General features: G+C 47.8%; 1 protein-coding gene and 1 pseudogene across 1 annotated transcript; both read right to left on the reverse strand.

Annotated features, from left to right (window-relative positions):
* Window positions 1-4,526: 4,526 nt before the first annotated feature.
* Window positions 4,527-8,124, reverse strand: LOC125546602 (annotated as a pseudogene).
* A 2,121-nt stretch (window positions 8,125-10,245) lies between these two features.
* Window positions 10,246-13,597, reverse strand: LOC125542652 (triosephosphate isomerase, cytosolic). Its single transcript, XM_048705775.1, has 9 exons — window positions 13,420-13,597; window positions 12,727-12,802; window positions 12,483-12,606; window positions 12,095-12,179; window positions 11,531-11,663; window positions 10,971-11,065; window positions 10,798-10,876; window positions 10,617-10,699; window positions 10,246-10,520 (listed from the first exon to the last, which is right to left on the reverse strand). The coding sequence occupies exons 1-9, from the start codon at window positions 13,456-13,458 to the stop codon at window positions 10,473-10,475; spliced, it is 762 nt and encodes a 253-aa protein (XP_048561732.1). The 5' UTR covers window positions 13,459-13,597; the 3' UTR covers window positions 10,246-10,472.
* Between the last annotated feature and the right edge of the window lie 1,831 nt (window positions 13,598-15,428).

The raw sequence follows: 15,428 nt of genomic DNA on the forward strand, positions 1-15,428 counted from the left end.
AGATGAACAGTCAAATGCAATATTACATCAAAGAAGGCTGCAGGATATCTTTACCTAATATTAAAAGACGGAAGCTTTCATAGTTCTCCATACGTCATCCTTTATATCCACCGTTATCATAAAGACTGACGGCTGAGATTTGAAAGAAGGATTGCTTCATGTCTGTCTCATACTTCCTCCACAAACCAGTTTTTTTTCCTAGGTTGTCACGGTCCGTTTGGGCGTGGATACCCCAGAAGCTCACGTCGGATGAATCGCCTGAAACAAGGCCAGGAATCCTTTTACAGCTCAAACTATAATCCTATGAATCCCCTCTTCAATCCCATAGTGTCTCCTCGAACCTATTTGATGCCAAGAGGAGCTCGTGGTGGGCTAAGACAATGGAAGGACGAGCTGGCCCCACGTACCACGGACGGACGTTGGCTTGTGCGGCCGGTCAGGATCCTACAGGTTACTACCGGACTCCGCTTTCCCATCGCTGCTGAGCTCCAGATCTAGACCGACCGGACCTGTCTGACCCATCCACCTGGAGTTCCCGAGCTCCACCTAGACCCGCCCACCTCATGCAATCCCTCCATGGCCCGTCCCTTCCGCTCAGCGTCGTCGCCGCTGGACGTTTTCCCATGGGCTCAAAGTGCTCTGTGCGCTGGCGCGCATCGAACAGTCACAGCGATAGCCGATAGGTGCTAGGGTGGCCTGTAGCAGCAACGGCGGCGAGCTCGAGAGACGACGGAGCTCGGTTGCAACGGCCACGGCGAAGCAGTTCGAGGCAAAGTGAGCTAGCTAGCGCCTTGGGTTCCTGGGAATACTAGGACCACGCCTACGTGCTTGGACGTGTCGGAAACCTGCTCTGGCTACGGCGGCTGTGCAGCATGGCGGTCGTGAGCTCTGTCTAAAACGGTGAGGCTGGCTAGAGTGCGATCGCAAGCCGTAGGGACGAGGGGAGAGGAAGATGAGCACACGGGGATGCAGAAGAGCAGGTCATCGGGGTTGGAGGTGCTTAGACGGTAGTGAAATCGACGGCGGCGGTTGGGGAGTCCTGAGGTTGATGACGCGATCGATTCGGTTGTCTTGCGGCGTCCCAGCTCATGATCTTCCTCGGAAAGGATGGGCGAGTCATGGCGGAGCTTGTGGCCACGTCGATGCATCGAGACGGTGGCGGTGGCTACGCTAACGGCGAGCCAGGTGGTCGCGCCTGGTGCAATATGGTCGCCATGCAGTCCTCCTATAGTCCTATTCCGTGGCGACCTCCTGCTTTTGTTTCTCAATCTCGGTTCCCCACGGCCCATGATGCTTCAGCCATCAACATTGCAAGGTTGCAGGTGCTCACAGGTAAACCTGCTAATGCACACCATGGTCGGGGTAACAGGGGAACCCTCTGTTCTTGAATCCTAGCAGTTCCCGTCAGCACATCAGCACCTCCGTATGCACTGCAGCGTCTGTTATGTTTTTAATATTTTTGTGTTATGTTTTCATTGCAGTGGAGGTAATACTGATGATCTGGCGCTCCTTTCATCTCTTTGTGTTGTATATATTTTGTGCTCTGATCTTTTACAGATTATTAGTTAGACATGTGAAATTGATGCTGATTATTCTCATTATTATGCAAAATCCATCTGTGTACTATAATTTCACGACACAGAGCCAAAATAAAAGTAGAATTTGGAGGAATAATGCTCCTGAATTTGGGCTTTAGATTTCTGGCGTAGATTGTATTAAGACTGAACCTCAACACCCCAAGTGTTTTTCTTGTTCTTATAGCTTCAAAATTTGTCCAGTTGTTCAAAAGATCCCAAATTCTTTATCGCACTAAAGGCTTTCGAGCTTCTTGAAGTACAGTTTGAAAAAATCCTTCTGTGAAATAACTACTCCAACCATGATCATAAACACATCTGGAATGTATATAGTACTGCCTCCATATCAAAATATAAGAGCCTACAGAAATATCTTATATTTAGATACAGAAGGAGTAGTTAATTAGGTAGCCACTGAAATTAGAATAGCTGATGGTTTTAGGATGGTAACTTTGTAAGTTGCAAGATTTAGAATAGAATAGAACTTTGCATGACATAACCTAATGCAAAAAAGGTAACAGGTGCAACACGTAGTGGTATTTCACAAGTTTCTGTGATAGAAGGCCTATAGGAAACTATCCTTACATGGAAAGAAAGGTGACACATGCAACATGATGTCGTATCTCGCAAGTTTCTATATCTGGTCAGTTATGTGTAGGCAATTTATTTGCTTAGAAATAGAACAAAAGAACACATCTCATAGTTGCAACTAATTTTAGAGGAAACATAGTGGGCCGCATAGTTGAATTTGAAGGGAACAATTATAGTGAGGCAAGTATTTTTCATGTAGCGTGCTGCAGAGACTCTCGTCACAAGTCTATATTGTAAGTAGTTGATTTACTTTGGATATTTGCCCAAGAAGTTGTATTACTTTACTTGCATCTTCTTTCCCTCTCCCTCAAAAGGTTTATACAATTAATCAGTATCTCATGATCTGTCGAAATAGAGTCCTTGCATCTTCTATAGCATTTGTGATTAAGATTTTTACATTTAGCTTCTATTTGACAAATGAATCTCTAATTCAACATGTAGTTCAACAGAAATCTAATGACCACATATATTTTGTCTATATAGAAGATATTATAGTCAAGCTGACTAAAACTTGATGGGACAAATGCATCACGCGAGGAGTGGGATCAAATTCAGCAACAACGACCCGTCTTGCATGTTCGATGAATGCTCTTTTCATATAAATTTTTCACTAAATTTTAATTTTTCCCGTTGCAACGCACGGGCATTTGTGCTAGTTTTTCTCAAGGTTGCATAGGATAGTTGGTACCTTGTGTCTAAGACGCTGCACAGCATATATCCTGATATTTCTATTGCGGAGTTCCTTGAAGAATCAACTCTGTAACTGCTCTGTATAAGTCAGGGCAGCCCAATCCTTTAAGGATAATAGGTAAAACCCTGAAGTAGGACGTGGCAGTCATGAGTTTTTCAACCCTTGTATCTTGTTTTTCATCTGCACTGACTCTTCTTTCAAGGTTGGAAGCAAATCCATGTGGGAATCTCACACGTGACAAGACCTTGCAGGATTCTTTTCTTTTTACCTTGTTCAAGACGTACACACCTGGTGCCATATCCCGTGATGAACCATCTTCTCTCACCTGCAAATCGTATCTGATACCCAGGTGTGTCAAATCAATCCTAGATTTTAAGGTATCTTTCGTCTTGCCTTGAATATTAAGAAGTGTGCCGATAATGTTGTCACATATATTTTTCTTGATGTGCATCACATCAAGATTATGCCACATATCCAAATCTTTCCAATACTCCAAGTCCCACAAAGTGGACCTGCGGGTAAACAATAATCTCTCTTCTGCCCTGCCACGCTTCCTTTTCCCGCTACCATTATCCGGATGGTTTCCTGGTGTAATATCTCTGGCCTTCTGTAATTCCTCATGCAACTCATCATAGCCTCTTTGGCGCATCACGATTTTCATGAGCTGCATCGAACACAAGTCTTCGGTATTTTCTAGGACACGGCTTGTCCTTGGCAAGGAAACGGCGGTGTCCAATGTAACATATCTTGCTAAGTATTGCGTATGACAGCGGATTCTTATCACGGTGAACACATGCGTTGTAACCATGTGTCGTTCGCCCTGACATAGTGTCCAAAGCCGGATAATCATGGATGCATCAAATTATAACAGCACACGGAAAGAAATCAGCTAGTGGGCTGTTATATTGGTCTCAAGTGAGAACACCCCTCCATAGCTTTTGAAATTCCTCCGCAAGAGGCTCCATGAATAAATCAAAATTCTTTTCAGGACTTTTTGGACCTGGGATGAGCAAGGTCATCATGTAGTTTGATTCTTTAGTGCAGACATTTGGTGGCATGTTGTAAGGGATTGTTGAAATATATTGCTCATCTCGTTCCATCAGTTCGGACTTTTGAATGAGTTGGCTGGAGCATGAATTCAATATGATATCCGAGCCAAGAGGTCTTGAGTTCAAGACCCTGCCAATACAGTATTAAATAAACGATTCTGCGGCCTACATCAATCCCACGTCTAAGGACTAAAATAGCTTAGACGTGAGGGGGAGTATTTTAATATATTGCCGCCTTCCTCCATCAGTTCGGACTTTTGGATGAGTTGGCTGGAGCATGAATTCAATATGGTATCCAAGCCAAGAGGTCTTGAGTTCAAAACCCTGCCAACGCAGTATTATAAAACGATTCTGCAGCCTACATCAAACCCACGTCTAAGAACTAAAATAGCCTAGACGTGAGGGGGAGTGTTGAAATGTAGCTCAGCAGCAGTTTTTTTGTGTTTCAGATTGAAGCTTGTCGAGTCATTACTATGAGATGGATGGTTCATTACATTCTGATTTATGTACTCCTGGTTACTAGAATATCACGGTACATCCTCTCTTATTTGAGCATCATAAAACAACCTCTACAATTTTAATATAATTGAAAAATGTCTCAGAAGCTTATGAGGAATCCTCTTCACAGCGTCGCCATCAACAAGCGCAACATCCATTTATCTTTATCTAATATCTTCATGCATCTACCACACGTACATATACACATAATGAAATATAATAATAACTACACAAAAATAAGTTTAACTACACGCAGCAACACGTACGTACGTAGTCGGTGACAGCACGACACCATATATATGCAGCCTAATCCGTACTACTATACACTCGGCACGGCAGTATATGCATTCAGGCGACGAGGGGCAGTAGGTATCTGAAGTCGGCGTCGTAAGGCTCGATCTCCACCATCTTCTCCGGCGCCGGAGGCCTGCCGCGGTGGAGGAGTTCCCTGATGGCCCTCTTGAGCTCGGGCGCCCTGGTGGCGCGCGGGAGCTGGCTGTGGACCCACTCCAGCAGCGACTCCACGTCGTCGGCGAAGCACCGCATGTGCCAGTGCAGCAGCTTCGGCAGCACGATCGTCGCCGCCGCCGCCGCGGCCTTCGACTTCGTCTTCTTCCTCCTCGCGCCGGCAACGCGGACGCACCGCTCCAGGTACTCCACCTTGGCCGCCTCCAGCTCGCTCGACACCTCCTCCGCCGTGTACACCCGGACCTGCACTTCGTACGTCGTCGATCATGTCAAACTCAGCAATAACAGTTAGCCATGGCGATCGGTCGAGCTGACACGTACGGGTGGCGAGGAGCGGCTGCCCCTGCAGAGCGCGAAGACGACGTTGGGCGGAGCGGCTGCCCCTGCAGAGCGCGAAGACGACGTTGGGCTCAGGGTACCCTAGCCCGTAGCAGAGCTGCATGTCCCTCTCCCCTTCCTCCATCATCATCCCCTTCTCAGCCAATTTTCCATACATCCAAAATGTTCAGGTTCAATAATACGACTGTGTAATTTGCTTAATCCGTAAGATCAAGAATATCAATCAGGTTACAAGATTGATGTGGAATTCGCTGGATAGATTTGTTACCTGCCTGTTGCCTTCTGCAGGGGGGTGCCTGAGGAACAGACGCTCGATCGACAGGACGCTCAGCACCCTTCCTCCCACATTCACTGAAGCCTGATTCAGCAGGGCCAGCAGCTTGTCCGGCGATGGAGGCAGACCGTGCTGAAGAAATGCCTGAAATTTTGATAACATGGCAAAATTCACAGTTAATTTCTTCGTGGATCATATATATCAGGCTATGTATGATGCAAAGCTGTATTCACCAATTAACTGATTAATGGTGTTCATGTGTTGATCAGCAATCAGCTCAGCTTAAACCCGTACATGCATCACGCAGAAGTTGTAGATGTTGAGCCAGAAGGCCAGCTTCTGCTTGTTGGTCAGGAAGCTCGGATCCACGGTGCACAGCTTGTTCATCAGCACTCTGAAGAAACAAAAATATATTTTTCAAATAGTACATTTGCAACAAATTAAAATTTGTCCGTCCTCTGGCAATGACAATGATCAGGGTCTCACGCTCTGACCTCAAGTTCTTGATGTCAGCGAGGCACACCGGCACGCGGCTGGAGTCGAACGAGCTCCGGGTGAACTCGACGAACCTATTGCACGGGCCGGCCGCATCCCCTTCGTCGCCGCCGCACTCCGGGGCCGCTGCCGCACGGCTCTTGACGGAGCGGATGGGCGACGGCGCCGCACGGTCGCTCGACGACGACGACGACGACAGCTTGGGGGCGAGGCTTCTGGAGGAGCCAATGCAGGACGTGATGTTGAGCTTCGGCGCGCTGCTCAGCTCCAGCTCTGATTCTGCATGATTGGTTGTCCTGCTCAGCTTGTGGAAGATGGTCACCGTAAGCTTGATGAGCTCCTCCGAAAGCTTGTTTGGACTGCTCGAGCAGATTTTCCTTTCTGGAGGCCTAAGATTTTCGAAAGAGTGGCTGCTTCTTCTGCTCTGATCAGTCTCCTCGCCTGTCCTCCAAAGATTTCAAAATCAGAATCAACTAGTTGTTCTGCAAGAACTGTTTAAGCAACCTATAAATTCTGAAAGTGCGTCTGCTGAACATTTCATTTCATCTGTACCTTGTGAAGAGACAGACCCAGCAGAGGCCTTGCTCTCACGCTCGAGACCTCCTCCATCGCCGCCGCCTGGACCAGGCAGCCTTGGGAGCTGCTCGCCGCCATGGAGCTCCCTCCGGCCAACGGAGTGCCGGCCCCGCGGCCAATCCCGCTGGCGCTGCCCCCGCCGCCGCCGGGCCCAGGCAGCCTTGGGAGCTGCTCGCCGCCATGGAGCTCCCTCCGGCCAACGGAGTGCCGGCCCCGCGGCCAATCCCGCTGGCGCTGCCCCCGCCGCCGCCGGGCCCAGGCAGCCTTGGGAGCTGCTCGCCGCCATGGAGCTCCCTCCGGCCAACGGAGTGCCGGCCCCGCGGCCAATCCCGCTGGCGCTGCCCCCGCCGCCGCCGGGCCCAGGCAGCCTTGGGAGCTGCTCGCCGCCATGGAGCTCCCTCCGGCCAACGGAGTGCCGGCCCGGCGGCCAATCCTGCTGTCGCTGCCGCTGCTGCTGCTGCTGCTGAAGAATGCAGTGATGTGTCCAGTTGCGCTCCCGGAGGAGGCGCGTCCGCAGGTCGTCGACCTTCTTCTCGAGGTAGAATATCTCGTCCTCCACGATCGCCAGCTCCGCGAGGAGCCCCCTGATCTGCAACGAGAATCGACATAATTACCAACACTTGCAGTGATCAGAACTTCAGAACTACCTATGGTTGGTATGAGCACAGATCAGCATGCCGCCTAACAAAATTACTGAAGAAATGGTGTATGGACTGCTTAGCTAAGTTACCACTTAGTGAAGCAAGCCGTACAGGTGCAATCAAGAGATTTGTCAGGTACGAGAAGGCAGGCAGGCAGGCGGGAATCCTAGGACATGAGGTGTGGGGGATAATGGGGGGTGGCTATGTGCGGACAAATCCGGCATTGTGGCGTGCAATTTGGGAATAGTCCTTTGAGTGTCCTCCTGTGACTCCTGTCGAGCTAGATGTCCGTATGCATCATGCCACACAGCATTTATCCGTCCGTCCATAGAACTATTTTTCGTAAGCTAGCTAATACCGCAGGCAAGCAGACAACGAGGTGGTAGCAGGCATGATCATGACCGACTGTCCAGTCCTGTGATGGACGGCGAGCGATGTTGCATCTGCACTTGCACCGTTAATCTATTACCCCTGAATAGTTGTATGGCCTTCAAGTTTCTACAGTTCGGAGTTGGGACTGAATGTTCGGAACAGTTTTACACTCGGTGACAGAAAACAGTGGCAGCTTCCAAGAAATTTGCCAAAAGCCAGTAATCTAGTAGTGAACTGAGAAAATGAACTTGAGAAACATGCATGCTTGTGCAATCAATTAGGAGTACATGGGAGGAATCAAGTGAGAGTGAGGTAAATTCAGAAGTATACCAAGCACAATCGATTACCTTGGCTGGGACGAGGTTGGCGGAGAAGCAGCAGCGGCAGGCGGCGGCGGCATCAAGGCGGCCGGCCTGGAGCGAGCAGCGGAGGACCCGGCTGAGGGCTCTACCTTGGCCATCACGGCCTCCACCCGACACCTCCAGCCGGAGCATCCTCCGCCCGGCAACCGCTGCTCCTCCCCCTCAGCTCGTCCATCGGAAGTACATGACTTCATCTCGCCCCGTCGGCGGCCTCTTCTTAAACCCGCACCGCCCGTTCCTCCGGTGGAGGCGCAGCGAGTAACAGCTGGCCCTGGCCCGCGGTGATCAGATGGCGGTCGGTGGCGGCGGCGCGCGTCGGCACCCCATTCATCGCCTGTCAAGCAAGCCACGGGTTTGGCCTCTCGGGGGGGGGGGGGGGGAGCACCAGCGATAGAGATAGAGGTAGAGGACTGGAGGAGGACGGAGGCGATCACATTCACATGCGGTGCGAGGACGGGCGGGGGCTTCACGGAAACGGGCGGCAAGGCAACTCGCTCGGCGTCGGCGCGCGCATGGAACGCATATGAGCGGCTTCAATTCCCGGGCGGTTGCGCATACGCACGGCCGCGAATTTACGCCCGTGAGCCCGTGACCCCTCTTCTTTGCCCAGCCGAAAACCTTACCGTTTCCCTACGGAAAGGAAGGACGCCATTTCCGACCTGGCGCTCCAAACGGAGCACTGTGCGGCTCGACGTCCGCATTGCCGTGCCGGAGCAAATTTCGCGCCCACGTCGTACAGATATGGGCGTCTGTCCGTGCAAATATTTTGGTGTTTCTCGGCGCAGGCGTCGCAAGAGATTCCACGTCGTTGCTACCGTTTTTGTTTTCAGGCGCAAGGCACCAAAGAAATTCTCTTGTTGCGTCCAGAGAAACAAATCACTGTGTGCTTTTGTCAGCTCAGCGTCCGTGTTGCCGTGACAGAGAATAATTTGTACCCGCGACCGCTTTCACGGAGAGAAATGCATCGATCCGTGCAAGGATTGGTTGCCAACTCGGCGTTCATGTGACAGACGTTCAAAAAATATCTCATCATCCGCAGTGCTAAAAGGGCCCAAAAGCCAGTCCCCTCCTGGACCGTTGGATCGTGCTCGGTGAATGACTCTCGCGACTTGATTTTTTTTTTCAAACAAGGCAAAAAACTTCCATTTTCATTAATTAAGAAGGCAGTGGGAATTGCCCGGTTAATTAAAAAAGCCGGGCTAAAACCAATACAACTCAACTCACACAACATGGATACCTGGCCACACGCTAACAGTTGGCCACATGCGCGAACAACCGACAGCTCCAGCTCCGACTTGACGAGCTTCGCAAGGGGAATATGCAGGACTTGCGCTAAACGCGCCCTCCACAAACGACCATCGAGTGTCAGCTCCGACTTTAAAGCAACTCAGCAACCAACGAAAGAGCACCTCAGACACGCCGGAAAGATCTGACTACCGAAGCTCGAGCCGCAACCCAAGCTCCTCTTGACATCATCATCGTTGTCAAACAGAAATCAACGCCCCCGAAACGTCTGCCTCGACAAACCATGCAGCGAAGATGCCGCCATTCACTGGTCTCCAGGTTGCGGCCGGCTCCGAGACGATGCCCCAAGGAGGAAGAAGAAGTGAGGCGCCTTCATCGCCCAATCCAACGGATCTAAGGTTTTCCTCCGAATCATAGTGCCGCAGCTTAGTGATTCCGCCACTCTGAATCATAGTGCCGCCTGGCGTCCCAGCATCCAACCTATTGTCGCGCCTAGCGTCGCTGCTTGCAGCACATGGCATCACCAGTTCCAGCACACGATGGACGCAAACCTCCTTGCACCGCCGCTTGTAGTCCGCTGTTACTCTCCACCGTTGCAAGCTTCCAATACGGCTACTCGTCAACGTTCAGCCTCCCACCGTCAACCGGCATGTCACAACAGAACGGTTGCAACATGGCCGTGAGGCGGTTCTAGCGCAGCGGCCAAGCAATTGCAACATGGCCGTGAGGTGGAAGAACAGCGGTGCTAAAACAAATGACAGCAGCAATGGGAAAACAATAAGGGCCTCTTTGATAGATATAGAGTGGCATACCATCTTCAATCCATTCCAAAGGAAAAATTCCTATGGATTGTAATACTATGAATCAAACAGCCAAGTAGAAGAAAAAAATCCTAAGAGTCAGAATACCTTCGGAACAAATCCCTTGATTCAAGGCCCTTAGGCGGTGGACGAGCAGTTGCATGCGGCCCCTACGGGACATGCGGCACACAACGGAGTGACCGGCGAAAGACACAACCGATCAGCCGATACACATTATTATCATTCATTGGAGAAGAAAAGCAGAGATGATTAAACAGCAACAAGAGGAGCTAAAGATTATTGCTGATATATGTTCAGTAGCAAACATTATCATTATTGGCTTGCAAGCTCAAGTCAGGGGGGGAGGAAAACAGTAGCAGCTGCTCCACCACAAAATTACTAGCATAGTACACACATAATAAACACAGGAGAAAAAAGGAGTCTCTTCATCTTCGCTGTCTTCCTCCGCACCGAGAGGAGCCACATCAAGATTTTTCTTAGGCGGACTTCACGGTGGCGGCGTTGATGATGTCAATGAACTCAGGCTGCACGAGCGAGAGAACAGTATTTAGTCATATGGGTGCAGGTAAATAAGGCATGATGATGATGAATACTCTACTCTGTTTGTGTTCTCTGTTTACCTTCAAAGAAGCTCCACCAACGAGGAAACCATCAACGTCGGGCTGCCCTGCCAACTCCTTGCAGCTTGCGCCAGTTACAGATCCTAAAGTAACAAGGGGCGCATAATCAGATATCAAGATGACTTGGCAGTAAATGTGTACACAAGGAGGCATTTGTGCTCAAACAATGGGTATACATTACCTCCATAGATGATCCGTGTGGATTCAGCAACCTCGGGGCTCACATTGGTCTTGAGCCAGTCCCTCAGATTGGCATGGACCTGCCAACATAGTACAAGTCTGAGTATTAGCCAATGGAAAATATGTTTGGAATCAAAGGAGCACACATCAATCTTCAAATGCATTAACACTTACTTCCTGCGCCTGAGCCGGTGTCGCAACTTTACCGGTGCCAATGGCCCACACTGGTTCGTAAGCGACAACCACATTGGTCCAGTCCTTGATCTTGTCTGTAAAAGAAACAATCATCTCAGCCGACACTTTCAGATGATATTTTAATATTCTATACAAAGTCTGCTTTGGTCACTGAAAACAGGTATGGCAAAGCATAACATGTGGATTCATCCAATCATGAACAGCAGATATGAGCAATTTGTGCTATGCATGTTCAAAGCAAATAGCAATGCTGAATTGACATAATGGTAGTTACTGAGTTTGTTTCTCCCCTGTAGTCTTAAAAGTATTATCAAGATTTAACTGCTGTGAAGTAAAATTATCATCAATGAAGAAACAAATTTAGCTAGCTTTTGCAAGCATAAACTTCATGCCAGGAAATTAAACACCCAAAGCTGAGACGATTCATCACAAACCATCAAGATCAATGGTAAAAGAATTCAAGAGAATATAAACACAATGATACAACAATTCAAAGGTAAATTTGTGTATGTTCATGTTCACAAACTAAAGGTCCGTACCAGCAATTGCTTTTGTCTGTTCAGCGACAACTGCCATGGTTGATCCAGCTTCTCGCTGCTCGAGAGTCTCACCAACACATGCAATGACCTTCAAGCCCTGAGCAAGTGCATATGCAACCTTCTCTCCAACAAACTGCCATTCAAGAAAGAGGAGAGGATTTAGCGCTGAAAACTCCTTAAGGCCATGTTCGGTTAATCCCCTTGCCACAGGGATTGAAGGGGATTGGAGAGGTTTGAGAAGGATTTTGACTTGCAAGGGATTTAATCCCCTTCAATCCCTTTCAAACCTCTTCAAACCCTGCCAAACCGAACAAGGCCTAAATCAGTCATGTCATTGCAATTATTTTCAGAAAACAAAATCAACTGCAATGAATTATCCACCAAATATATTGCAGGAAATCCCCATCAGAATAAGAGTGATTTTTCTAAGTTTGGTGATACTGTCATATTTTACGTTTGTCTTCCAATAGCAGTATTTCATAGTTTGGTTGTTCACTGTATTTAAATGGAAAGGCACCTGATTTATGAATGGTATGTTGTGAATAGATGTAAACTGCAGCATACCTCGCTTGATTCTCCCATCAAGCTCCTCCTTTCAGAGTGTCCAAGGATGACCCAGGGAACGCCGAGGTTGACAAGCATCTCAGCACTGCATTAGCAACAGGTTTTGAACCAACATATAAGTTGAATGTGGAGTAAACAAAACAAAAACGGATGCAAATATAAGAATTATTCATCTGAATTAGATATTAATCACTAAACAAATCTAACACCAATACTGAATGTGTGAACAAAACGAATGAACATTGGTTTAGAAGCGAGAGCCCTATTTCTAGACCGTGTTTAAGCGAACATGACAATTTGTAGCAGTGAAAGACAGCATATGTTTGCCTTGCCGGTTAGCAGTTAATCCATGGCATTAAAACATACTGGCAGAGAACAGAATGCTAACCTGACTTCACCGGTGAAAGCACCGCCCTTCTTCACCCAGCAGTTCTGAGCAGCGACTTGGATCTCTGGGCGCAGCTTACCCTTGACGGTGGGAAGGAAGACATAGGGCGGGCTGACGACAACCTCTGCAGTTCATCAGCCAATAAAACCATAAGTACATCCTGCAATGCAGCTTTAAGCGTCGCCAAAATTTGACACAGGGTGACCAAAACATGTAAGGCCAGGCACAGGGCAGGCATCCATACCGACAACATCCGTAGAGGCGATCTGTCCAGCGTTCAGAGTGTTGACGATACTCTCTACCTGTTCCACAGTTCCATTCTGCACACATCAAGAAGAGCCATGTCAGCATCAAGCAATCAACTCATCAGAGATAACTCACACTAAACTGTTCCAGACTAGCCGCAAACAGGTAACAGCTAGCGAGATCAAACTGCTGGAGCAGGTAACAGCTAGCGAGATCAAACTGTTCTTCAACCTAGATGAACTCCTCCTACAGACCCAGGAAATAACATGCCGTGCCATCTGACTGCAAGCTAGATGCATACATACACAGTAATAATAGCTCTAAGCACCCCCAAAAAATAAGCACAGGTAACTGATGATGCATCCAACGATCAATTAAGACGAGATCATTGGAATTATCGCCCAGATCTTCACAAGAAGATCCCATCGCATCCATCCTTCCCAATTAAGAAAAACGCCGGCACACACACTAAAACAGCTAATCTGTGCACCGATCTGAACCGAGAGCGGCGAAGCTACCGCTCAAATCTAAGGACAATCTTGCCGATTTGACGCTCGAATAACCCTCCAGATCCACCAAACAGCGCATAATAAGACCCAGACACCCGATTCGTCCACGCCGATCCATCCCCCCATTCAACACGGAGCCACGACGAGAAATAAAGAGGGATCAGGGGGGCGAGACCACGTACGCATTTCCAGTTGCCGCCGACGAAGAACTTGCGGCCCATGGCAACGGAGGAGGGGGGAGATCGGATCGGGTTGGGACGGACGGGCGGACGGGAGAGGGGGAGGTCGAGATTGGATTTGGTGGCGTTTCTTTTCTTCTTGTGGAGGAAGAAAGGCACGGCGGGGGCAGGAGCGAGGATATAAAGGGAGGGCCACATGAGGCCGGCCGGCCTCGGGCGACCATGACAGGTGGGCCCCGCTGCCACCACCGGATTTTTCTGGGTTTCTCTCGCGCACACAGCTATTATTGGGGAACAAGAAATGCGTGTCGACAGCTACGCGTACGCCAACGCCAAGAGAGCAATGGCACTAGTTAATTAAATTTTCGCTGATCTGTTCCTTGCTTTGGCATCTCCAAAGTTGGTTCTTTGTTATTGTGGTTTTTTTTATATTTTATTTTTTAAACACAGTACAGATGCAAGCACTCGTATAAACGCGCATACACACATCCCTATGAACGTACATACGCGCACCCTACTCCTATGAGTACCGTCGACAGATTGAGCCGGCGTATCTTCGCGCCTCGTAGTCGACGGGAACATCTCCTCCCACTGAAAACGTATCGTCGAAAATCTTGAAATAAATCCAGGATAAATACGAGCACCAGGACTTTAACCCTAGTGGGCTGGGCTCGAAATCCTGACATAAATTCAAGATAAATGCGAGCACCAGGACTTGAACGTTGATGGGTTGGAAATACCACTGTCCATCTAACATTTCTAACCACATATTGGTTCGCAAAAGAATTGGTTATTTGTTAAGCAACAGATACTCTAGTACCGACACGCGCGATTTACAAAATTGTAGTAATAGTATACTACTAAGTAAATGGTCATGAGAACGAATCTTAGGATACCGACTTTTGTGTCAAGTAAAATTATAAATGAGAAGAGTAATAGATGACCGTGTATCAAAATAGGCTCCACGGAAAGCAACGGAGGAAAAATATTATCTAGGGGGGCATTTCAAATGACAAACTTCAGTTGAAATCTCTCATCTCAAGTTGTTGTATTCGCTCTTGGTAATCCCATTATAATTTGATATTTTTTGTAGCATGTTGCGGCTTTTTCGGACCTCACGTGTTTACGTTCTTTTGTTAGAATTAGAAAGCACGATACAATGTGTCCCTTTGCCTCTTCGCTTTCACTCTCTACTCAACACTTCAACAGCCATCTCATGTAAAAAATCATGCAGGGGAAGAGTTTTTAATTGGGCGTGTGATGGGCGGCACCGAAGTACGACTTGTTATCCAAGTATGACTTGTTTCCCAAGCCAATATAAACAAGAGTCGCCAGGAGATGCTCTTCTATTATTACAGTTTCTTTATAAATATATAAATACGGAGATGGTTTTGCGTGGGGAGCATGACGGGTGGCCGTAGCAGCAAGAAACGAGACAATGGGCGGTGTTTTCTTTTCTTTGGGCGTACTAGTAAGTGTGCACGTGCAACGCACGTCTATTTAAACTAATAAGTATGCACACGCAATACGCATCTATTTGGATTAACATATTATGCTAAACTTAATACAAGACAATTTATTTATAAATTTGAAATTTCCCTATAAAGTACATGATCTCTTATTTCCAACTCGTATAAATAATTTGAAATATCGTTTCTCCTTAATCAACATCTCTCCTGTATTAAAAGACCACCCACTTTTTTTAATGTATAAAATTCAAAATTATTTAGAAGATTCATCATGATTCTTCATATGCACACATTTATGCAAGTATAGTCACACATGAAAATATCACTTAGGACAAGCTAAGGAACCATTTCAGTGCCAACAAATTCCAGTCAAGAATTACACAAGATCGTCATGAACATATACAAAGAGAAGTGACCTTTCTTTCTTCGAGATTGATCGAACAAGTTTTTGCATATATCTATCCGACACTACTACATATATACAATATAACATCTCTTATAACCCCTAACATCTAAAATCAATTTCAACTTCCACATGGCATT

Source organism: Triticum urartu, chromosome 3 (assembly GCF_003073215.2).
Source record: "Triticum urartu cultivar G1812 chromosome 3, Tu2.1, whole genome shotgun sequence".
Classification (NCBI taxonomy): domain Eukaryota; kingdom Viridiplantae; phylum Streptophyta; class Magnoliopsida; order Poales; family Poaceae; genus Triticum; species Triticum urartu.

Excerpts from the sequence above, each read along its gene's own strand:
- LOC125542652 (XM_048705775.1), bottom strand. The coding sequence starts at position 13,458 with ATGGGCCGCAAGTTCTTCGTCGGCGGCAACTGGAAATGC. Across the intron at positions 12,180-12,482 it reads GCTTTCACCGGTGAAGTCAG|TGCTGAGATGCTTGTCAACC; the intron begins GTTAGCATTCTG and ends TTGCTAATGCAG. Across the intron at positions 10,877-10,970 it reads CACCGGCTCAGGCGCAGGAA|GTCCATGCCAATCTGAGGGA; the intron begins GTAAGTGTTAAT and ends CTATGTTGGCAG.